This window comes from Onychostoma macrolepis, chromosome 21, assembly GCF_012432095.1.
Source record: "Onychostoma macrolepis isolate SWU-2019 chromosome 21, ASM1243209v1, whole genome shotgun sequence".
Lineage (NCBI taxonomy): Eukaryota > Metazoa > Chordata > Actinopteri > Cypriniformes > Cyprinidae > Onychostoma > Onychostoma macrolepis.
In genome coordinates, this window is record NC_081175.1 from 1541571 (window position 1) to 1568462 (window position 26892).

Below are 26892 nucleotides of genomic sequence, written 5' to 3' on the forward strand. Positions count from 1 at the left end.
TGATCTAATTAACATTAAAATGAATGATAAACTAGAAGAGTTCATAAAAATAGGGCCCAACGTGTACGATTTTCTGTATTGATGTTTCACGCGTGCTTTAGCTGAATCTTAATTACACATTGCATTGTGTTGTGTTTTAGTGTTAATGCACAAAGTTTAGGCAGAAGTTACCAGTACCTTTTCCATTTTTCTACAGATATTTGTCTTGAAGTGTAGTAAGAAGTGTGTTTAAATAGATCCCACATTGAAGAAAATTGAAGGAACACCCTTATATTAAATTGAAGCCAACTTCAGAGTCCTAAATGACCAAAAAGAGGACCATAATGACCCAACAGCATATATAGCAAAGCACTCCATGATGTATACAGTATGTGCACGCACTGATTTATTGTTGTGAGTGGACACATTTTATTGGTATCAAATGAATCTAAACGTTGACTGAGGAAGTAATGCAGCAATAACGCTGTGATTAATGAGTCTTTCCACTTACTGACTTTCATAATTACACACATGCTGTTGAACAAGACCAAGAATAGATGTGTGTTATGGATCATTAGACAAAAAGATTATTGCAATTTGTCATGAACATTTTTCAAACCCTAATCTCTTGTAAAGAACACAAAAATATTTACGATGTATTGCAGAAATAAATTCTAAGCAATCTGATCATTGGTTGGTCAGTCATACGTTATTCCATAATATGCATTATTTTGTTTCTTCCATGAGGCACAAAAGAAGATCATTTGAAGAATGTCCATGCTGTCCTTTTCTATACAATAAAAGCGTACAAGCTCCAAAACAAACAAGACACATTCAAATGAGATTTGAGAGTTGTTGTGGAGGGGGAGATTTAATGTTACTTTTCACACAAGGCTACACATTGCTTATAAAACATCATTTTTTTTTTTTTAATTTGGGCCAAAAAAGAAAGTGTGAGACGGCATGACTATTATGCAGATTTGCTTTAAAATGTTAGAAAATTGCTCTCTCAGAGGCGCTAATACAAAAGCAAAGCTCATTTCAGTCTGAAAAACTGCCAGAACACAGTGTGGCTTTGAATGCCAAGTTTACAGACTGCCAATTCATTATTTTCATGCCTGGGGAAAAGAAATTAACGACTAATCTGCCAGAAGACAATCAAACTTCGACCCACTTTATAGCTGTACATTTTTATGTTATGTCATGTTTACAGATTATATTGAATCTTACAGAAATGTGGTTTACGATTTATAACCATGCATTTATTGTACTTTATAAAACAGACAGTTCCAGTCCTGAATGCTGACTGGTCAATAGAAAGTTCCAGCTGTGCTACAATACACAATATAGAGTCAACCAGTGGGCTTCTACAGTAAAATCCCATTCATTTTTTCCGTAGAGACACAGATTTTTAATTATAACCTATAAAACCTTTCGAGACAGATCTACCATGAGCTCTGAGGTTGTTAAATGTTAGTATATGCTTCTTAAAAATAATTTATATAACACCCACAATCCTGAAGGCAGCGTCACCAGTCAGAGAAGTCACTGTTACCACGGAAACAAAAACTACAGTGAAAGAGTTCAGCAGTGATCGCCCACTTCCACGAAGCATTGCTAATAATTGTACCCTACAGCAGGGGTTTTCAAACCATTCCTGAAGCCCCCGCAGCCCTGCACATTAACCTCCAAAAATGCTGATATTTGCACTGATATTCACATAAATGTATATATTTTACAGTAAACTTCAAATGTGCTGTATTGTATTTTATTTTAAACTTAAAATCTGTTTTTTCATGTATTGTTTTATCATCTATGATTCATAATTCATGGAGGTTTGTGTGATTATTAGGTAGAATTTATAAAAGAATTCAAATTCACAGTCATGTATTTCCTCCCAGTTTTTCTCCTTCAAATCAAACTTTACAGAGTTGCATTGTTTTTAATCACTGTGGTGGAAAATATTGGGGGAAAAATACTTACGGAACAAAAGATGTTTTAAAGTTTAATTAATTTTTAAGTTGTATTATTTTTTTCCCAAACACTAAAACGACAAAACAAAACAAAAACATAAAAGTGATCCATACAACTAAATTTCAATTTCTTTTTTTAAGCTATACAATAGCTTTACATACATTTTGATATCAGTGATGCCAAAAATCATTGGCTCCCATGAGTCATGTGACCAGACGTTTTCGACATCATTGGCACCACATTTGATTTAGAAGCTACAGCTGAGATTTTTTGCGAATATTGTATTAAATGTATTAAGTCTGTTCCTTGTACAATATCTTATTTTCTTAATAGTTGTATCAAGTGATAATCATATTATAAAAGCAATAAGACACTGGCCAGACCGCACTTAAATGTATCATTTTGGTAGTAACTATACTTACAGTATAACACAGTTTTATTTGCTCCTTGCAGTGTTTCTCATGGGTATTTGCTTTGAAAATGACAAGAAAGCAACAAAAAGGAAAGTTCGGGGGGAGGAAATGAAAATCGCCCAGTCTAATAAGAGACTGACCGTGATTGGAGAAGGCAGAGAGATCTTAAACTGGTCAAGAGGAGCCAAGCCAAGAAACGACATGGGCTGCAGCAGCATTGGAGGTATCTGTCAGAGTAATATCTACATCTGTCAGGGCAGATACCTGAAGGATAAATGTCGGGGAGAGAAATCACGCCAGTGTTGTGTGCCAGGTCTGATTTTGCACTTTCTGACTAGATGCAATGTTCATTGGTTTCTTTGAAACTAACTCCTGTGGCCTTTTCTCAGATGCAGCGTGGAGTGCTCTGTGTGCTGGAAGTCATCATAACAGAGTGAGAGCTTGTGACAGCTATGGCTGTGGTGGCTTTAACTCCAGGAGGTATTTCAGAAACAGCTTATCCTGAGACATCATTCATTATATCTAAAATAAATAAATAAATAAATAAAAACCTGAAATGCACAAGTTGCAAAGCATATCTTGGGATAACTGGTGACTTTGAACTCATTTTATTATACATAGCAATCGTTTAAGTAATGAGAAGCTGTGCTATATTGTAAAAATGAACCACAACTAAAGGGCGTTAGGAAGTACATGCTGAGGATATTCATAAACAACACAACCTTAAATGTATCATTGCTGTTATAAAACAATCACTACCTATTTGAAAATATATCATTAAAGAGTTTCTTCAGCTATGGGCACTTTTGGTCCTGTAGACATTTCGGAAACACTTTATTTTAAGGTGTCCTTGTTACATGTTACATGTACTTACTATTATAATAAGAATCAATTATGCATAATTACATGTACATAACCCTAAGCCAAACCCTAATCCTAACCCTAACCATATTGTAAGTTCATGTAGTTAATTAATATTAATCAGTACTTAAATGTATAACTACACTGTAACAAGGACACCTTAAAATAAAGTGTAACCAACATTTCTAGGCAAATTCTCTTAAAATGGAATCATAACCTTCGTGAACAAGTAATATATATATATATATATATATATATATATATATAGGGCAACATTTTTCAGTGTGGTGGCAATGAAGTCCCAACAGAGGGATATGATAAACCGGTTTTTGCATCAGATACCTGTTATTGTTTTTTGAATTTTAGTGCAGCTGAAATGCTCTGATAACCAATCAGAAGTCAAGAACAGAACATTTTTATATTTGTTTTCAAGATCATGCTAAATTGTCAATATAGTCACAGATACAACGTTCTGGCATGAAACTCTAGATAGCGCAGTCCAATAGATCTAACTCAATATGACATAATGACATCATTATCACATGGCACAGCTGATTGGTTCTCTCCTGTATCGGTAGCCAATGAGCTCGCTGCTCAACATTCAAATACTTGGCTAATGCTTGCTGTAGCAGTGCACTCCAGAAACCCTCCACCTTCCCCAGCTCCACCTGTGTAGATCTGCTGCGGGGTGATCATGTATGGTATATGGGGTTATTCATATGTTATATGTGCAGCAGCAGTATTTCTTACATGCTCACAGCAGCATGTTGTGGATGTATTGGCAGTAGCAAGTCGCTGTATTTGTTCTGCAGCAGCAGCAGATCTATTCCGCTAAGACCAAATACATTAACATTGTCATGCACATTACCATGCAAATCACTCAGAGAGTTGTCAAGACAGAGCTTATTTTGTCACAACTATTGTCAAAGATTGTTCAACCAAAAATGAAATCATCATTTACTCACCACCATGACTTCTGTGGAACACAAAATAAGATATTTTGAGAAATGTCTCAGTGTTTTTGTTTATACAATAGAAGTCAAAGGTCACCAAAAAAAATAAATAAATAAAAACCTTTGGTTACAAATATTCTTCAAAATATCTTTTGTGTTCCAAAGAATAAAGAAGATTATACATAAATTATGATGGAATTTGTCATTTTTGGGTGAACTATCCCATTTAGAGTTAACAACACTCTTTAGTGGTAACTATATTCACAGTATAACACAGTCTCTTAGATTGAATTGCTCAAAAGTGATTTAAAAAAAAAGACAATTATGTATAAAGTTAAAATATGTGCTTATATTGCCGTCAAAGTGCAGAGACAACTATAAGTAAGCCATTCATAGTTTTATTTCCATGAAAAGTGTAAACACTGTGCTCCTGTGGAGCTATGAAAACATTTCTCTGTTTGTTTAAGCTTTTTTTCCAGAAAAAAACAGAACAGCACAGAACTTACTCTTGCTTCCCCTTTGCTTTCTGAGCCGCATTATTTATCTTGTGTCCTCAGTGATGGGAGAATCCACGAGGGAATCGATATTGTGTGTGGTGATTATGGCATCGTCAATGCTCCTTTTTCGGGAAACCTGGGTGGTCCTGTTGCGAGAGCAGTGGGAGACTCCGTTCAGTATGATGGTGTCAAACTCTATAACAAAGGTATATGATACTGTCCTTGTCAACGAAATAACTATGCATCTAGGAACATATCTCATTACATTACATTTTTAATGACTTGACACATGCGTTTTACACTAGTATACTTATTTGTCTTTGACCCATAGTTATTTATTTATCTTTCCTCAGTGCATTGTGTGAAGATCTTCAACATGCGTCCGTATGTTTACTTTGGCTCTGTAGTTCAGGGAGAGGCCGTGGGTTACCTGTTACCCCTACAGGAGCGTTTCTCTGGCATCACCTCACACCTGGAGCTTCAGATGTGTGATGGCTCTGATCCCTCGCCCTTCATATGAGACATGTTTATGCATTTAATCAAGGTTTAAATCAGTGCATTCAATCAGTTAAACCAATTCTTAATGCTTTCATTAGGGCTTATGGTGCATGTCATTACAACTTCATTTAAATAACATGACAAATTGACTGTTATTACAAGCAATACAATAATATATACTGTATGTAATCCTTTCATGAAGTATTTATTTCATGAAAATAAAGTACCACAAGATGGCAGCATGAATCTACAGAACAATAGGGAAATAACAATAAATTATTATTATTGTTATTATTATTATCTTCATTTTTACTCCACGCCTTCTCATTCTCATTTTTTTTTCATATTTGAATGATGGAAAGTAGATATATCAGACTATGAACTACAAATAGATTTGAATTTAAATTGTTTATAGTAGTTTCAATAAGAAGACATTAAGACATTTGTGTTTTGGCATCCATGTTTGCTATTACATCTCAATTTATTTTTCCAAATGGTAACTACCACACAGACAGACTGGCAACATGACAGCATCCCACCATATGACATTTACTAAAGCTTTTGAACAGTTTTTATTTATTTATTTTTTTTATTGGCTGACTAACGTTTTACTTGCATAGTAAAAGATACTTATGTGCTCTCTCAATCATCTCAAGAATGTACAGTTTGTGTCGCATTGCTCGTTAATTTGTTGTACAGATAAATATTTATAGGACCTACCTTTGTAGTCAGCCCCAAAAAATGTGTGCAATTGATTGTGAATAAAGAATATGAAATACAAAAATAATAAAATCATATTATGGCAGGCCCTGTGTTTGGTATTCCTACTGTTACGCAGCTAATACTTAATGCAAAAAACAAAACAAAATAAATAAATAAAATCGAAAATATTTGCCGATTTGTGCCGTGAGCTCTATACACACAAACGGTGAAAACTGCAAAGTAAATAATTGTGCGCTTCCCCTTTAAATTGTCCCACTGGGTTGGTCTCGGATGAGCGAAATGACGGATCGTACTATGGCGAAGGCTTAACTAATGAATATTAATATATTCTTCTGGAATTCCCAGTAATCGTCAAGTCACGTAGCCTAATTAATATTCATAAGATAATCATTCACCATATTTGGAATAATTAATTCGGCAGCTAGCAAACGCCCCCTTGCCAATGTCTACCGTTGAGCCAATCAGTTAAGGTTATTCGGCCAACGTCGCGGTACGTGTTTAATATTCATGAGTCACGCGTTCCCATAGTAGGACGTGCGGATGCGTTGGGCTTTAATTAAATTAGAGTCGGTGAGCTGGGATAGGCTGGGAGTTCTCTCGGTCCAGACTGCAGGAAATCCGACGTGGACTATAAACCAGCAGAAACAGATAGACAAACAAGCGAATGACCAGAAGTCAATGCGGAAAACTTGACCAGATTTTCTGCCGTGGGACTGAACGCTACAGTGTATCTAAAAGTCTGAGATTATTGCAACATGCCACGGCGGACTGTGCTAGAAGTAACTGTTCAAGACGTGCAAAAGAGAAGAAACCCCAACAAACACTATGTAAGTTGACATCTGTAAAGATCTTTAATGAACTTTTCCTAACGTTCTTCCTCCTAATGAAAGTGTTTAGTGGTGTATTTTTGAGATTGTTTCGCTGGTTTGTCTGAACAAAGGCTGGAGATGCGATCAGGAGGATCAAGTTACACATCAGCAGCACAACACGCCAAAAGAGTTGCTATTCTAGTATCTCTGTTCAACTATGGTATGGTAGTATGAAACACCTGAAGTGTCAGGGAAAGTCTGCAGACAGCAGTGGGTTAGAAGTCGTCTATACTGTAGTATCAGGATCAATCCAGATGTTTTCACATCTGCATCAATGTAACAAAGACAGTTAAGTCCATTAGTTAGCTAAGCTTGCACACAAAAGCATATGTGTTTATATTTGTATAAATCATAAGTGAGTTTTTTTGTTAGTTTTGAGAGTGGTAGAGTGTTTACTAACTGCTGTACAAACTTATTTTGAGGACTTTGTTGAGTTGCTGTGACTCCTCCATGCTTCTCAAGGCCCTTTGTCCTGTTCACCACACCCTTAAAGTTAAAACACCCTTAAACACCCTTCAACACCCGTAACCCCACTCTGCAGCTCTCTGAGGTTATTCTCTACTGGCCTGGGATCTGTTATTCAGTGCTGTTTTGGCCGCCGTAGCTTTGGTTTTTCCAGTCCGACAAAGCCAAAGTTTTGTGTATTTTATTTAATCTTTTGCAGATCAGAATAATAAAAGTTGTTTGAAACTTTAGAAGGTTTTCTAGACGTGCTTTTTTGTTTCTAGTTATTTTTATGGACGTGCTTATGCTTTGTAGAAACTGGCTCATTCATATGAGCATTAAACAGGAATGTGAAGAGAATTATAATTTGAGATGCGGCGATGCACTGCATTTCCAGGCCGATATTGATAGTTGATTAACAGCTTGATATAATTACCATTCATTGTACTTTTTGTGTTTTAGCAATTTTAACTGGACCAGCTTATTACCACAGAAAATGTAAATATAAATATAAACCACTCACTTGACATTAAATAGAAATCATTTGAAAGCTTATAAACACTACAGCTCAAGGTTGTCAGTTTGATTTGTGCTCAATATTTGGACCTTCTTATTTTCTGTACTTGCTGATTTTCACTAAACCTGTCAAATATATGCACCAGTCATATTTCACTCCCAAATCAAAAGATTTATGACAAGAAATAAGTAAACAAGATAGTTTTATTTGTTGTATTTAATTTAATTGATGCTAAAATCTATATTTTTATATTACAGTAGTACTCTGTGACTTTTACAATAATGAGTGTCTGACTAAAGTCTTATATTGTGAATATTAAAAAAAAAAAAAAAGACTAAAAGTATACTTTAGATATGATATTAAGAACTTTTAGAGGGAAATCTGCTTAATTGGCATTCAAATAACATTTAAGTGCATTTATTTATTTATTTCTAAATGTATTTTGATTTATGTTATTTATTTAATTAACTTTACATTTATTTGTTTATTGTCCTGGTCTTAAGCAGAAATAACAGTGTTTAAAACACAATGGTGCATTTTTGATTACAGTGCTTGATTGTGGAAACTATCTGGATGTATGCAGGGTGTGATTCATGAAAAAAATAAAAACAAACACACACACACACACAAAACAGGGATATCTGAATAAGAATGTCATCACTGAAAATTTAATGTACATATTTAGAAATACCGTGTAATTCATATTAAATGAAAAGTAAAAATACTGAAAATAACAGAATTAACTGAAATACTTTAACGTACTGACTATAAATTTATTTGTATAAAGTACAGGCCCCATGAGGTTTTAAGCATTTTGAACATATTTGAAACAATCTCAGACATTTTGAACACCTTCTTTCCCGATCAGTTTGTAGTATCTTATTCGTAGTGTTGTGAAAGTTTTACTAGGTTGCTTGTAACTAGTAATCGACCGATATTGATTTTTTTTTTTATAACCGATACCAATTATTTGCATGTTTGTGTGCCTGACAACCGATATGCAGAACCGATATTTATTTACTGTTATAAAGTAAATAAATCACTGAGTGAAGTAAGAACATGCTTTACTTTGGTCTTTCCTCCTTTCAGTCATCTTAAAATAAAAGTGTTGAAAATTAGCAGTCTTTCATGTTAAATTTTAATCTTCATATTACAACAATAAAAAAAAAATTATTCATAAAAAGCATCAGCAGCAACACTAATATTAACAATAAGCTAAATAAATGTAGAATATCTAATGTTTTCAAATGGAGAGAATAAATAAAGGACAGGGGTCATATCAACTTCATTTTAAACTACAGTTTTAGGTTTATAAACTGTTTAATAGGCTAAAGAATGAAGAATAATTCACTGGATAATGTTAATTCACTGAATAATATTCTCTGGAATATTGGAATATAACAAAACATCGTATTTTATTGCATTTCTCAACTGGCATGTTATATCAGAATTATTGATAATTATCTGATAATTATTGTTTTTGTCGTTCTAGATTATGAAATGCCTTCTGACAGCACGGTTTATCTATGCATTTTATACAGAACTATAGGCCACTCAAACTGCGATCGCTTGCGGAGATAATAAATAAATAATGTCTAAAGAGATGTATTTATTTAGATGGCGGTGTTTATCGGTGAATCCGATATTACAAAAGCGATATCTGATTATTGTAAAATGCTTAAATATCGGGAAAAAATATCGGTAAATCGATATATCGGTTGATCTCTACTTGTAACGCTGAAAATATAACCTATAACGAAGGCTAAAAAGTAAATCTGTTTTGGTGTCACGAAAGAGTGATGGCAGTGACAGTATTGCTCCAACTATAGATAATCTCATCTCATGCTGAGGATATATACATAGCTAGCAACTGTTGACCTGCACTTTATGAACATTGGACTTAAAATATAACATAATATTATTCCACTTGGAAGAATCTGTAATGCATGCTGTAGTATGTCGGTTGGAAAATTGACATCAGCATCTACTGTCAGAAATGGGAAATGCATGCCATCTGAGCAGAAGTGAGTCTGGAAAATCCCCCTGAAAATAACACCAGCATGAATGCCTCTGACTGTCATTTTTATCCACAGTGAATTACAGTGCATTCGAGTTATGCATTTTGCCAGTATGTGTGTTCCTGGGAATCAAACCCATGACCTTGATTTGTTCGTGGCATGTTGAGCTCCAGGAACAGAGGCTGGAATGACGTACACATCATGAGCTCATTTTAGTCTTAATTCTGCTTCTGTATTTTCATACTGCATTTCCAGTCAGTATGCATCAGTCAGTTTTAAATAATAAAGCCACCAATTTACGTCATTCAGAACAAAATGTCACATGAACACAAAAGCTGCCCGTGTGCATTGTTGTCACTCCTGTGATCCAGGTTTCAGAGAGTCATTGTAAACATCATTATCCTGAGAAAATCCTGAACTAGTGTTGCTCTGGCAGAATACATTGTATTAAGGCAAGTAGATTACTACAAACATCACTAACGCTCTTTAAAACACTGGATTGAGTCACACCGATCAATACAGGACCCTTGATTTGAGATGTGTGGGAAATCAACATTATATTCTTTGAGGAAATAAAGTATTGCTGTATTGCTCAAACAAGCAGGTCATTGCTGAAGACAGGCCCTTTTTCCTTCGAACAAAAATACTCCCTTCCCCCTCTACTACAGACGGAGGAGTAAGCAGACTTCTTGCAAGCAGCCTAACGTCAGAATGGTTTTCATTTTAACTGTTTAAGGACAGATAAACAAGAACTCTTAGTCCTGCCTGTTAGCTAGAGCTGTTGAATGTGAAGTTGATCTAAGATAAGCATCGTTATTATTATGTTTGCTCATATTTAGGGTGAAATTAAAAACCGAATAATCTAAACAAAACCAAAATTGCAATCTGTTTTAGTGGAAAAGCTGCAATTTTGATCAAATAAACATAAGTGCAATGTGTTTTTACACATGAGCGGCTCGGTTAGTAAAACTGTCTCTGCATCTGCTCTCAGTTTTGGGTCACTTTAACATGAATGTGGGAAGGAATGCAATTATCTTCACATACTTGGAATACGTTTTTATCAACAAGAGAAGCTTTAGGCTACCTGCAGTTTTCTTTTTTTTTCCTTTTTTTTTTTGTCAAAATAAAAGTTTTTTGGACAGTTTCAGTGTTTGAAAATAAAATGTAAAATAAAATAATACATATTTTTCTCAATTTTATGGTGAAATATTACAATAGTAATATTTATCATTTTGTTTTTTAGTATTTTTGTATTTTACTACTACTTGTAGTAATAAAAATAATACTAATTTATTATTATTATTATTAGTCATATTATTGATAGTGATATTATGTTAAATTATATATAATATATTAATATTGATACATAATGACAATATTTTGGCCAAATTGTGCAGCCATTTAAACAAGCACAGCAAACCTGGATTTATTTTTTACATTTTTTCAATTGTCTTTTTCTTTTCTTTTTTTAAACTGCTATTTTTACCCCCTCCCTCCCCAAATTGTGCTGCAAAAGTTGAATATTGTATTTGCATTCATCTTAAACTTTTTTGTTTGTTTGTTTTTTTTATGTGTAATTGTTTAATGGTGGATGATATAACATTTGAATAAATGTTAGCCTTACATAAATCTGCAAACAGAATATCACAAAGACATGAAGAAGGACTCCAGTAAACTAGGCTATTTAAACAACCTGTTTTTTGCTAGTTATCAGTGTATTGGTGTGCATGTAAACATGCTCAGTGATAATGCTTTCTTCCAGTTGGTTGTTAATCACTGCAACCAAATTCTTGGAACAGTGAGTAATTAGTGAACAAATCATGCAGCCTTTTATTTTTTATTTTTTTTTGTAAACTGAACCAGCTGTCTAAAAAGAATGTTTGTTCACAAAATGTCCACATTGTTATTTCTCTCATGAACACATCATATTCACAGTTATATTATAGTCAAAACTACAATATGGATTCAGATGAGATGTAGAGATGCACAGCTCATTAGAGACACATTTAGGGCACATTTATGGTGCTCCTGCATTCTTTTTGAAACTTGGAAGCTCCAGTCTTCATTCATTGAAGTTGCATGGAAAAGAGCGCAAAGTACTGGTTTGGAATGATGAGGGTCAATAACTGATGTATCTTAATTAAAAGTCGTGTGTAATAATTGTAAATCTGGGTTAACACTCACTTTCTTTCTCTCTTTCTTTTTTTACTCTAGGTTTACATTATCAAAGTGGCTTGGTCTGATGGCAGCACTGAGATCATTTTCAGGCGCTACAGTAAATTTTTCGACCTTCAGGTGAGTTTTGTACTAGTTCCAGTATAACACTGTGGTGATAAACATGCCAATCCAAATATTAGCGTCCTTTAGGCTTAAAGGAGAACTGAACCAGCGTGGCTGTTCTTTGCCAATGAAACCCTGAAGAAGTAGTGCCAACCCTGAGTTTGATATCATGTGCAGAACTGAAAGCTTAGCAGTTGGAGAGATCAACATGGATTTGTTGTAGGAATTAGATGGGCTGTTTCAGTGCTGCAACAGGAAAAGTCATCATACAGATGGCTCTGTTGAAACGTACTTAAGATATCTGACCAGACCAGTGCACTAGATAGAACAGTGGATCTCAACAGGTTTGGCCATTGCACTCACATTTTTAAGCCACAACCCAATATTTTTATTTTTTTTTTAGAACTTTGACCTAATTCCTACATTTTTATTTTAATTATATATTAATTGTACATTTGCTTTTAAAAAAACAATCAAATTAATTTTGCAAAAGTTTTGCCAAACACACATGTACCGTCCCACAACATACACATAAATATTAAGAATATGACAAATACTGATGAATAATCAGTATAAGGTAGGGCTATTAAATAGCAGTCACAAACTAGTTTTTGTTAATACAGTGAAGTTAGTAAGTTGGTATGAGCCAACACTTTTTTTTTTTTTTTTTGGTACTTTTTGGTAATTTCACGACTTGCTATACTAATCGCCCCTTCAACAGGAGTTTGATTGACAGGATATCTGACCAATCATAACGCAGAATCTGCCATTTTTGTCCGACAAACCAATCAGACAGGAGAGTAGATTAATGTCGGTGGACTTGAACTTGAAAAATTTGTATTAATGTCTTTCCGCAGTTCAAACAAGATACCTTCTGATGTTCATTCACGTTTATTTCATGTTATAACTAGTAAAGAGGACGATCGGTTTACGTTAGGGCTGCACGATAAATCGCAATGAAATCACAATCGTGACAAGGCAAATGCTGTGATTGTCATGTGCGTCTTGTCAGTGAAGCACGGTTCTGTGATCAGTAGTAAATCTCCATCTGAAGGCCAGAGAAACTCCAAATACGCCCCATGGAAGAAACCTAGGGAATCCCTATAAACAGAATATTTAACTGCTTTCATTGATTGAACGTGACTAATAAACACAGGACTATGACAATATATGATTTATCAGAGTCCTTATTATAATTATTACTATAATTTTCATTATAATAAAGTATAATAATGCAATGCTAATCGACATAGCTTTTAGTTCACTGAGAAGCTACGTAAACAGCTGTCATTATCGCAGAACGATTTCTTCGATTTCAGAATCACACGATTATATCATCTGCAAATATTGGGTTTTTTGGCGCGAAGCTTATCAGTGAACTACGGCTCTGTGTAGTAAATTCTGCTCCATCTGAAAGCATGTGATGGAGATTTACTACTAATCACTGAACCGGCTTTACTGACAAGATGCGCATGACAATCACAGTCGAGGCGCTACAGCGATCATTAGAGAGACACAAAATGCTATTGTTTAAATTTCTGCTTAGAGTTTCTTTTGCACTATTTTATGATGAAGTGATAAACAGCGTTGTGCTGCTGCATTTGAGCATACAATCATAAGTGAGAGAGGCTTTTTATGTCAGAAGTTACAAAGATACTGTTATAATAATGATACTGACATACTGACTCATGCCGTCTCATCTGATACTGAATTGGAAGATATTGAAAATGTGTTTCAAACTGCATTTGACAGAAGTCTCATCTTCAAAATAAAAGCCTCACATCAGAGCAACATAGAATTACATTTTTTGTTGTTGTTGTTGTTGTTTCTTTGACTGCACACTCCACCACCCACTCAAAACCATCTTGCGATCCACTTTTGGCTCACGACCCAGCAGTTGAGAAACACTGGTGATGAAGCAATGCCTTGGATATACTCTCAGAAATAAAGGTACAAAAGCTGTCACTGGGGCAGTACCTTTTCGAAAGGTACACTTTTGTACCTATTAGGTTCAAATGTGTACACTTTAAGTACTAATATGTATCTTTAAGGTACCAAAATGGAGCCTTTAGGTATAAACATGTACCTTTTGAAAAGGTACCGCCACAGTGACAGCTTTTGTACCTTTATTTCTGAGAGTGTAGGCAATATTTAATTCTCCGGTCTGTTTGCTTTGTCATATGAAGAAAAATGTATAAAACACAATAATATTGAAGGAAAAAAAAAAAAAAAAAGCTTTGGCCTGTTGGTTGAAGCCTGCACTTTACAATATACCTCCAAATTGCTTAGTCTGATGCTTCTTGACAAACACTGTTTGGATGCTTTGTCATCATGGTCACTGATGATTGGGACTTTTCCTGTTTTGATCAAAGAAACTTCATGAGTTGCGCAATGACATCTCATCCAGAATCACAATGTCCTAGAAATAACACTTGCAGAAACAAACTCAGATTTTCTGATGTTCTATCAACACTTACTACACATGAGCACACTGGTCATTCATATTTTTTTTGTATATAGGTCTTATCAAAATAAGTAAATAAAAAATAATACATCAAAATGGAACAGAGTTCTGTTTTAGTTACATTTCTTCTTTCTGTTTTTACTTTTATTTCAGTTTGAGTAGACCTCACTGTATTTCATTTATTTAGCTTTATAGCAGTTCATTGCAATCAGACTTAACAATCTGGCCTTCTTAAATGTAATTTTGCAATGGATCAAATTAAACCTTTTAGTTTAACATAGAAATAAATCAATCACTTCCTTTTTCTGAATTCTATTCCATGGACTGTTATTGTAAAGCTTTAATTAATTTAGTGCAAGTTAGAGGAATGTGTTAAAATGTATCTAATTGTGCCCTAATTAACCCATATCATGGGATTTAATTCATTTGTTAATTAATTATCTTTTGAAATGACACTGAATTGACAAATATTGATTTATAAATTTTGATTAATCATAAATGAGTTTGCATATTTAATTTATTGACAGTGCTAATTAATATTAATAATATAAAAGTAAGATCCGGAGGCTCTTGAGTTGAGCTCACCAGCTCAACACTTGAAATAAATGACACGCAGTTCAAAGCACTAAACTTCAAGGCTTGTCCAAATTTATCTGAACTTCCTGTGAGATGACTGTGTTCAGTTGTGCTGAATCTTCCCCTCTATAGCAGCCAAAACCTTGCAAACAGTTTATAACGGAAACCCACTATTATTAGAAGCACTCAGCACAACTGAAGATATTCACCAAATTTGTACAAATGGTCAGAAATCCCTGCGGTGAGCTGTGCCACAGCTTCATGAAAATGTTACCGGAGCTTTTCTCTGCTGGGCAGTTCCACAGAAATGTGAATCATATGGGAAAATACAACCTCTTCAAATAGTGAACTCATAGGTCTATAAATGTTTTCTATAATGTGTTTTTTAATATTTTTAATATATAATTTTTTTTATAATATCATACAGCATTTACCTTGATTGTCATTTTATTTTATTATTTTAAAAAAATATTTTTAAATATATATTTTTACATAAAAACACACACAGACACAAAGCTAAGTAAAGGAATGACATTTCTTCGTATTGTCCCACCTAAAAAAAAAAAAAAAAAAAACCTTGTTCATGTTAAGCCATTTACTAGTGAATGGGGCCAATCCATAAACATTAAAATACTTTTTTAAACTCCTAGCCGCAAGGCAATATGCATGTTAACATATGTTAAAAAAAAAAAAAAATGTAAAAAAAATTCTGTATAAGGTTATATCCAGTTTTACATCTTCATTGCCATGAAAATGCAATGCCATTAACCCCAAAAAGACTGTAAATGTCATGATTTTTTTTAACAGCTTTACATCTTAAATAAATTTAACAAACATTTTAACAGGAGAATTATGAAGTGCTTTAATAAAATGCTAAGCTTCACTAGTCTGCTTTTAAATCCTCCAGAAGTTGGCCTCAATTAATTGTAAGTGACTCACTGTAACTTTTTATTATTATTATTATTATTTTTTTAAAGAAAATAAGGGACCCAAATAGATTGTCGGAATCAACATAAAATACTGCATATAGAGCTTAATTTCTACTGAACCCAGAATATTCAGCATAGTTATTTTGAATGGCCTCAACCATAGGTGGAGGGTGAACCAACTCCAGGGTAAGGCTAAAAGCAGCCAAATGTATTAAACCTAATAAACCCGTCTTTTTAGGGAAGAACCAGACATAGGTGTCATGTAGGCTAATAAAATATGTATAATGGGACTGCATTTGTATTTAACGTGATTTAATAAAATTTAATAAAACATTAGAAATTGATAATTATATAACGTTTCCTTTCCACAGTTATTCAAACAGCGAATAAATTATAGGTATATAGAAAGTGACCTTATCACTTTGAAGCACAAAAAAAAAAAAAAAACTATCATTATAATCAGTGTTGGGTGTAACGCGTTACTAAGTAATTAAATTACTTATCCACTGAAAAAGTAAAGTAAGGGATTACTGTTAATTTTTAGGTAATTTAATTACAATTACTTATAAAGTACTTGCGTTACATACACCTAAATAATTTCAACAGTTCTAAAATCAATATTGAATTTGAAATCTAAATTTACCATCTAAAGATAAAACTGAATGCAGCGGCGTTAACCCTCCGCGCGCCAGTTCATTTACTTTCAGATTTTCCTGATTCACAGAGAAACCTTAAATACTCAGATACATATAAGTAGGGTTGCCAATCGTCCCATATTAGCCGAGACCGTGCTGCCGCGACTGAGAGCGGCTCGACGGTGTTTAGAGTCCCGCAGCAGCAGCAGCGAGAGCAAGTGACTTCAGCGCAGCTGAAGAATTCTGCGTTCAAATGCACGCAATTAGGCTAAATCTTACGCAAAGCCCCAGCAAACATGACCATGAATGTGTCCGCGGGAAATAGTAAGGACCTATTTGAATTATTAGCTTTCTATAGATATATTTATCATGTCTGTGAGGTATTCGCTCAGCTTCGGTTAGTTTTTGTGAAGCGCTCCTGTTCAAGACAAAACGGCAGAAAGCGCATCATGTATATTTTCTTTATTTAATAAAAGCACAACGTTTTGTTGATATTGTGAGTGCACACAAATAAAAGTAGACCCTTTACAGTTCCGAATGATGTATTACTCTTACCTTTATCAGAAAAAAAAAATGACGGCGTAGGCTATTTTATGTTGTTTCCACTGAAAAAAATAAAAATGCAAGTGATTGCCCTGGTGCCTCCATGTCCTGCAGAGCGCCTTAGCTTCCAATCTCCGCACAAATTTGGATATAGGTTAGCTCACATTATTATTATAGTGCAGGTTTAACGTTTAAACCTTGTTATATGCTTGAACTGTTTTCGAGGCCCGTGCAGAGCTCTACCGCACTATCGCGAATTCCGTCCGTGTTTTTAACTTCAGTAAATCAGTTTTGGTGAATACAAACAAAGTGATTATTTTTCATGAGTCCAACATACCGCCGCGCAAGAGACGTGGTCAGTAAGACGTCTTTCACTATTGTAATGCTGTTAAATAGAGAAAAACATTTTATATTTAAGTAGGCTAACTAATAGCATAATTCTTAACCTTATTCTTGAAACACAAAATGACCAATAAAAAGGTGTCAAGCACCAAAACCAGCCCATATAAATCCATATGCTGTCTTTAATTGAAAAATATGCATTGTGTGCGTGTGTGTTTACATGGTCACTCACCCAATGCAAACGCCCACACCTAGATAGATTTAAAAAAATAAAAAATAAATCAAGATTCATCTAATTTTCATCATTTTTGAAAGAAGGAATTTACCTCATAAGAACAACGCGATCTGACACGGCTTTATTCAGCAGAGAAGATCATTTCTGTAATTTATTCTTACCTACATTAGTTAACGTGTTATTTTTACATAAACCTGTACGGATTTTACTAGTTGGGCTTTTCCTGAACATCTTACCAAACTGAAATGTATTGTTTAACTTTTAAGCTTTTTTGTTATTCAGATATTTTGCAGAGTATTTATATTTGTTAACCAAAGAAGGTTAAAATTTTTTATAAAAATGTTTTAGTATTAAAGTTGTGTTAAAGCTAAAAGGCTAAACTATTCTATGTTTGACTCAAATTGAAAGAATAAACAGTTTAATTTCTATTAAGGTTTATAGGGATTTTAAGATGTAGCCTAATTGGCGATTTGAATAATTAAGTTACTTATTGAGTAACTAAGTTACTTTTCAGACAGAGTAATCAGTAAAGTAATTTAAATACAATATTGATGATGTAATTAGTAACTGTAATTCATTACTTTTTGAAAGTAACTTACCCAACACTGGTTATAATCACTGAAGCTGTGTACACTGTGAAATGAATCTCTTACTTGCATTGTGCGTACATCTGAGCTTTGTTTATGATGAGAGAATTTGCAAGAGTCCGGAATTCTGTCAGAGAACGCGTGCACACTCAAAACTGATGAGTTTCAGCGATGAACGCCTCTGATTGGCCATTGCATTCCCAAGCTCAACAGAATTGTGTGTGATTGGTTAAAATGCGCACTTTAAAAACGCCTAAAATGAAATACGGTGCAACATAAGCAGATCTTAATTTAATGCCATAATTGACACCGTCTATACATTTTTACTTTGTTAGCAACAGATGTAATAAATTTAATTTGTTAGTGCAGGGTCATTTTTGTCCAATTTAGTGGCATTTTTGCCCCAAGTCCCCATGGCCAGGGGAAGGCTAAGCCTATGACCACAACCATGTATTAACCAAGCAAAAATATCATATAAAGAACATTCATATAAAGAACTGAATCACTGCTTTTACCTGTGACATAATTCAAAAGGAAGCTTTTGTTGTGGCTAACCTGGTGAAATAGTCATTTTGTGATCATTTTGATACACATTGTAATTAATGTAATATAATAATATAATGAATTTCAAAAGCTTTGGTGTTTGAATGTGAATGAATCATTCTCCCTGATGGCCATGCATTGACTCATATTTTTCGTTCTTGAGGTCTCTCTCCTATGACGCATGTGACTGCTTTAATAGCTACTTCCTCAACTTTCCCTCCATTTCTTTCACTCTTTGTTGATTTTTTTCTTTCCTGTGTTGTTGAGGAACTCAAGTGCTGATGCAGCACATAGCAGCAGTGAGGCAGGACATGCAGAGGGTAAATAACACAACCACTAATGCGCTTCAGTAGTGAAGCGGATCTTATGACACAGATGTCTGAATGTGGTTACGCTGTTTCATAGTTCTGGGGGCTTCAGAGATTGGAGAATCTCTTCGCAATTGGTGGAACACACTTTCATTCATACCACAAGTTTGGGGATTGTGAGTTTTAACTAGTATTTAATCACAATGATGCATTACTTCTACTTCAATTACTCTTTCATAACATATCATTTTATTTACTTATTATGGGAATCATGCACTTTAAAATAAATGACATAAGTTTTACTGAATGTAATGTTTTCAGACACTTAATGGCATGTTATTTACAATTAAATGAAAATATGTTGTAGTTTATATTAATATTAAATGTACAGTAAATGTATTAAATAACGTTTTTGTAGGACGTGATATGTAATTTCATAATTACGTCTGTTGTCTTGTGAAATATGGTTAAAGTGGAATGCCGAATGTACTGACTAGCTATTATGGTAACCAAAAATATGATCAATCAAAAATATAGTGCCTTGCATAACGAATAATACATAGGTGCCAAGGATGAAAGTACAATTGGTCACACTTTATATTAGGTGGCCTTAACTACTATGTACTTACATCAAAAAATAAGTAAAATGTACTTATTGTATTGCAAAACACTTTTACTGCTATTGAGGTGGGATACGGGTAAGGTTAGGGACAGGTTTGGTGGTATGGGTAGGTTTAAGGGTGGGTTAAGGTGTAAGGGATGGGTCAACAGAGTAATTATAAATGTAATTACAGAAATGAATTACAGCTGTAACTATACAGGTATTTAAAAAAATATATAAGTACAATGTAAAAACATGAATGTACACAATAAGTACATTGTATCAAATTATTCATTGAAATGTAAGTACATAGTAGTTAAGGCCACCTAATATAAAGTGGGACCGTACAATTTAACTACAGAATATATAAGTATCTGAGAAAGGCTGATAAATATGACAAATATTAATAAATAATAAGTAAAATATTTTTGTGATGATGCATAGTGTGTGGAATTTATATATATATTTTTAAAACTTGTATGTTGTATGTAAATATTTGTAATGTTAAAGATTTGAAATATAGTAACTTTAAATGTAATATTCAGTAACATACTACAGTTAAGATTAAAGTATTTTACATGATGTTTAATATGTTAGTTGGCACATCAAAAAGTAAGTGTACTTTAAAGCACGACAGAAAATTAAAACAATTTAAAATGTGCTTTAAAGTAAAACATTTAAATTCAACATTACAGAGCATGTTTACTTAAGTGTGTTAAGAAAACACAGTCATGAAAGTGGCATTGCATTTCATTAATAATATATTATCTGCAAGTACTAAAATGTACTTTTAAGATTTGAAGTACACTACAAGTGCACATATACTACAGTTAAGTGCACTTCTTTTTTTCTTTTTTTTTTTAACGAGGATCTCTACAAGTAAAAAATTTGGATGCCTACTCATTCATAATTATTTTTTATTATACATTTTACACTATAACACTCTACAGTGCCACAAATAAGGGAAGTATGTAGTGAAAAAAAGTAGCATAACATCAAAACTCTAGTACATTTAAGCTGCTGCTTTTCTAGATTCCATCTCACAGTCTAGACACCCTTTCAATCTTTCACCCAGCCAACCAGTTTTGTAAAGATATTCATATAGACACAAATTATATCTAGACACAAAACAAATGTTAAAGCATGTCTGTTTTTTAGATTGTGATAAACATACATTGATCTGCATGTCAGCCGCTTAGTTTTGCAAACAGCTGAAGTTTAGCTGAACACGAGCTCAGGCGTGGCCCTCAGACATATGGATGTGATTAGCATGCGTGGATTCCAGAGCGATCCGTGTCTGCTCGTCACATCAGACAGACGGCTGTCATGCAGGGAGGCTTTTCTCTTTGTTCAGCACAAGAAGAGCTGACTGTATGGATTTATCATAAAGGAGACATTTACTGGATTTGTGTTCTTGGCAGCTTTGATTTGTTCTCTTCTCAGTTCCTCACATTCACGGCTGTTGTTCTGATTAAGGGCTGATTTACTGTCTTTTCTTCAAAACACCGGGTCTAAAGAAGCGCTCCAGTTCGAGAGCGGTTTGTGAATGAGACTGTGTGTTTTAGTTGTAGTTAGTTGACCCAAAATCATAATTTTCCCATTTTCATGTCATTCCAAACCTGTAGGACGTTTTTACTTCTGTGGACCATAACATGAGGTGTTTAGCAGAATGATGACACTGCTTTTTTCCACAAAAAATAAAAAAGCTTTGGATAAACCCTGAAGTTATGACGTTGAAGTTTATTTCTTCTGTTGAACACGAAACAAGATGAAGAACGTGGGGAACCAAACAATTAATTGCCGATTAATTCCATCGGGGGGGGTTTCTCCAATGGAAGTCGATGGCTACCAGCAACTGGTTGTTTTCCACTATTTTTCAAAATATCTTTTTACACACAAAAAATGAACAGCACATTTGAAAAATAGGGCTGCAACAAACAATTATATTGATGATTGATTAATCTAGCAATTATTATATTATTATTATTATTATTATCCTGTGTATGCTGTCTTTTGCATAAAGAGTTATATAAATAAACATGACATGACTTTACTGGAGTGCCGATTGCAGATCCTGTGCAAACATCCACATCACTAAGATCAGATGCTTTCTTAACTGCTTTTTTCTCACCGCTGTCATATTTGTTGTGTGTGTGTGTTTATCTCAGTTCAAGTGGCACATGAACCGATCATCTCTTTCTCTTTACTAGTTAAAGCACAAAATAAACATGAATGAACATCAGAAGAGATCTTGTTTCAACTGCAGAAAGACATCAATACACACCATTTTTCAACGTCAAGTCCACCGACATTAATCTACTCTCCTGTCTGATTTGTTTGTCGGACATAAATGGCAGATTCGGCGTTATGATTGGTCAAATCACCTGTCAGTCAAACTCCCTGTGAAGGGTCAATTGCATTACATTCTTGTGCTACAGTGCCACACTGGTCAAACAGTGTTATTGCAGGCCCTTACATTAGCTCATATGAGATCAAATGACTATTCAACAACAGAAATATATATATATATATATATATATATATATATATATATATATATATATTTTTATTATTTATTTATTTTTTTTTTTTTGTCGAACTTTGATAATGTCTACTTATCATTTCAGACCTATTTGAAAAAAATAATTAAAATGGTGTACACTTGCATGAGATGAAGAATCCAGACAAATCAGTCTTCTAGAAGAAGCTGTTTTATTCTCCTTGAGGGGCCACCATGTAGATGATGCATTAACTGAGTTACCACTCACTTCTCAAACATACACATTAATGTACGTCTAAACAGAACAAGCAAACTAAATAACAACGGACACAATACTAAAGATACAACAGATCCACAGATCCCAAATCAACCACATAGTCCAGAGTGATAGTATCGCTCTGTATTGCTTATCTAGCAGTCCAAACTAAATGATTATCAGTGGGGAAAAAACACAATGATCTATTTCCATTTACTTTAATTAGAAAAGAGAAGCCAGGACATTGTTCTAAACTTCTCCTTTTGTGTTTTATGGAAGGAAAAGTAAGTCAATTATGACAGAATTTTGGGGTAAATTATTCATTTTAAAGAGAGAGTCCACACAGAAATGAAAGTTGTGTCATCATTTACTCACCCTCATGTCATTCCAGACCTGTATTACTTCATTTCTTCTGTGGAACATAAAACAAGATATTATGAGAAATGTCTTATATTTTCCATACAGTTGAAGTCAGCAGTAACCAAAATGTTACCAGCATTTTTCGTAATGCACATTTTCATTTTTGGGTGAATTATCAGTTTAAAGGACTGCTTTGTGTTTTCTGAGCAGTCTGTGAGCCTGTCAGTGTTGTCAGTAAATGATATGATGATAAGCAGCAGCAGTAATGGTGGTAGAGCAGGAAATTACCATTGTTCCCATCAGGATACCTGTCACAGGATGCGGAAATCTCAGTGAATATTTGACCATAAAAATCAATTCTTCCTTCCTTTTCCAACCCAATGCTATTTCACCTAGAGTTTGAACAGCAAAAACAGACAAGAAAATCATACTGTCATGTTAAGTAATTTCAGGCAATGTTGAGGAAATTTTCACTTCTTATCAAGCTGTTCAATGAATAATCAGAAAACCTCTTAAATATTACTAAAGATTTTTCAGTTTATCAACATGTAACGGTAAGTTTTAGTTCTTGAATTTGAACCATTAAAAAAAAAAAAACTGATTTAACACACTGTTACACACAGCTGCTTTGTTTAGAACTAGTTTAGTTTAAATAGACAAAGTAACTGGCTATATTATATATATATATATATATATATATATATATATATATTTCAATCTGTGGACCATTACACAATTCTGTACTTCCATTTGTTTTGATGGCTTTGCAGTTATTCCAAAATGTAGAAAAGTATGAGTAGGTGTGTCCAAATTTTGACTGGTAGTGTGCATACTGTTTGTGTAATTATAATATGTAAAATAGTGCCATTACAATGGAGGCTATTTATGTAACTCATTGGTCCACTGCAGTCTATCAAATGCCCACATGCATTGTACTGGAGAACACTGGACTGCGAAGTCCTGCATTATGAAGCTGTCAAGTTTTATTTGAAAAATGTGGATACGGTTATATGGAGCAAAAAAAAATGAAATCTCAGAAAAGTCTTTGTTATGGGTCCATGCAGCTCATTTATTGTGCGGAAGTGTTTTATCTGTGTGCCGTCATTCTGATGGTGCTGAGTCACAGTAGAAGACATTGTTCTTCAGCTTAATAAATGAGCCGACAACAGTAAAAGCTTTGTCTGGCAGAATGACGTATCCCTTTGCTTCATCATTAGTCTCGAAACAGACATGAGTGAGAACTAAGGCACCATTAAGGTTCAGCGTTTAAATGTATGCATTACTTTGGTGTTTACAGCAAAAGTAAGTATATGTTAAAAACCAGTGAGCTTTTTTCATTATATCTGTTGCTTTTATTTGTTTTGTTAGGCAAAACACAAGTCATTTATTTAAATGCACTTCCAGATCAGACACATGACATTATGCAGTTCCCCTCAGCCTTTTGCGGCTCATTAAGTCGACATTACGTTTATGAGCAAAATTAATTACACAACATAATTATATGTCCTAAAATGACCAACCTAGACTCATTAGAAAAACCTACATTTTTGCAAAAACTCCAAAAACATGCCTATACATACAATTCACTGCAGTTTCTGGCTGAAATTAATGGGTCGTAAAATGCTAACAACCTTTCAGAGGAATTTTGATTACAGGGGCAGATTATCAATTAATAAACACTTATTTTTGTGTGATTTCACAATATGTCCTCAAAACACTCTTACTGTAGTATATGTTTTGTAAACTATTATATTTTGATATTTGCATCATAACCAGCTTCATATTTATGGCTTTTCTGATATAGTAAACGTGCTCTGTAGCGCGCCCGGTACAGCATTGAACTTGTATTGCAGAGCGATCAAAGACTTGTAAAAACAAGGTGAAATGGCATGGTTGCTTTAGTAAATGTGTATTTATCTCACATTTGCTTTTGTTAACAGTATTGTTTAGATTTAGGGTCAAGTTTAGTGTAGGTGAAACATTTTCAAAAGCAAAGGAACATTAACCTTTTAACGCCACTGATTTCATTGTGTTAAGTATAAGAACCAGCACAATAAAATGTTGTCAGAATCATTCATCTATTTGAATTACAGAATTACTGTTCGAAGGAGTTGCAAAACTTTTGGAAAATTTTGTAGAAATGTCACCACAGTGAGCTTGTGTTGAAAATGACATCTATTCTTGCATTAGTAAATTGCATTATGAGTAAACTTGGGCCTTTAGAACTACAGTCAGGTCTGGAAGTATTCGGACACTGACTGAGTTTTTTTGCTTTTGCCTTTATACACCATTGCAATACATTTGAAATAAAACAATCAAGATGTGATTGAAGTGCAGACTTTGTTTTAATTTAAGAGGTTCCACAAAAATATGACACTTACCATTTAGAAGTTACAGCCATTTTAAGCAAAGTACCTCCATTTTCAGGAGCTCAATAGTATTTGGACAAAGTGACATGATAAATATAAGCAGTTTTAATACTTGGATGAAAATCCTTTGCGGTCAATGACTGCCTGTAGTCTGGAGCCCATGGACATCACCAAATTCTGAGCTTCCTCCCTGGAGATGCTTTGCCAGGTCTTCACTGCAGCCACCTTGAGTTGCTGTTTGTTTGTGGGTCTTTCTGCCTTCAGTAACTGAAAAGCATATTTTTATGGAAACTCTTAAAATAAAGCTAAAAGTCTGCACTTCAATCACATCTTGATTGTTTTATTTTCAAATCCATTGTAGTGGTGTATAAAGGCTAAAGCACAAAAACGGTGTCCGAATACTTCCGGACCTGACTGTATAGAACTGCTTTGCTGGAAAACGTGGCTCAGCGGATGAATTCCAGCTCTGCTATAGTCATCAGTGCATGAATGTGTAAAATGCACATATGATCTACTTCAACGCTACACTTTGGAAAGGCACAGGTGTGATTTCATTGGTCCACAGCTGCTTTTGGACTGAAATAAGGGCCTGTAACCAAAACGCTACAGATGGGAGGAAAATGTTAATTGGTGCCAGCAAATGAAAATAACGTATAGCTGCGAGTGAACGTTACGGGGCATTCAGGACCGGAGTATAAACGGAGGGAAAATGTTCCACTATGTCAGTATGTCTATGTAGAGCAGGCCACGCATACAGATCAGGAAGGAGGGGGAACGAGCATTTGTTGAATGCATTATAATCAGCAACCGCTGGTGCTTTACTGCAAAATCACATTTAGTTGTGCTTTTTCACTATCCAGTCAGTTATTCGAATCCAGTTCTACTCGGAAATGTTACACTGCAAAACTAAAATGAGCTGCCATTACACACTGATGTTAAACTTTTCAATATTATTGTTCTCCAGATGGAGCTTCTGGATAAATTCCCTGTGGAAGGTGGACAGAAGGACCCCAAACGCAGAATCATTCCCTTTTTACCAGGTAAACATCATTCCAGAACGCCCCTTTCTAGACACACATTAAAGTCAATTCATAGTCATTATTTTGGCACAAACCAATCCAGCAGCAGAATCTATTGCCTATGAGGCACCACGAGCAAAGATTTCAAGTCACATACTGAGCGACTGGCATTTAGATGATTGGAAATGCAATCAAATAGCTTTCTCCAGATATTGTAGACCTCCAGCACAATGGTTTGACTTTATGACATGTATATACAGAATTAGCTTGGCATCATTTACAGCAAGTCCAGAATGTCACAGTTGATTGGTTTAGACTGAACACCTGGCTGTAATTAAGCAGCCTGGAAGGTTTGTTTGCTTGTGGATCAGACAGTCTACAAGCACCTGAATGTTGTCTTACATACCAGCACTTTACAACCGTTTAACCAGTGTCTCAACTTACTGACACAGCACTTTGTCTACAGTCTACACAGAAACCCCTGTAATTAGCTGAGCCTCATATACACCACTCAGCATCCATTCGTGAGCTTTGCAAACAAACACACTTGTTAAAGAAGTGATTGCATTGTATCATTTGTCCATTAAAAGCAGATACTG

General features: G+C 34.4%; 1 protein-coding gene across 2 annotated transcripts in view; it reads left to right on the forward strand.

Annotated features, from left to right (window-relative positions):
• The first annotated feature begins 6478 nt into the window (after positions 1-6478).
• Positions 6479-26892, forward strand: part of sh3pxd2b (SH3 and PX domains 2B) — a 43578-nt gene continuing 23164 nt past the window's right edge. For both annotated transcript variants that reach the window (XM_058758007.1, XM_058758008.1), the window contains exons 1-3: positions 6479-6725; positions 11961-12041; positions 26239-26314. In XM_058758007.1, the coding sequence (XP_058613990.1) occupies positions 6654-6725; positions 11961-12041; positions 26239-26314 (229 nt within the window). In that variant the 5' untranslated portion in view covers positions 6479-6653. The remainder of the gene's footprint in view (positions 6726-11960; positions 12042-26238; positions 26315-26892) is intronic.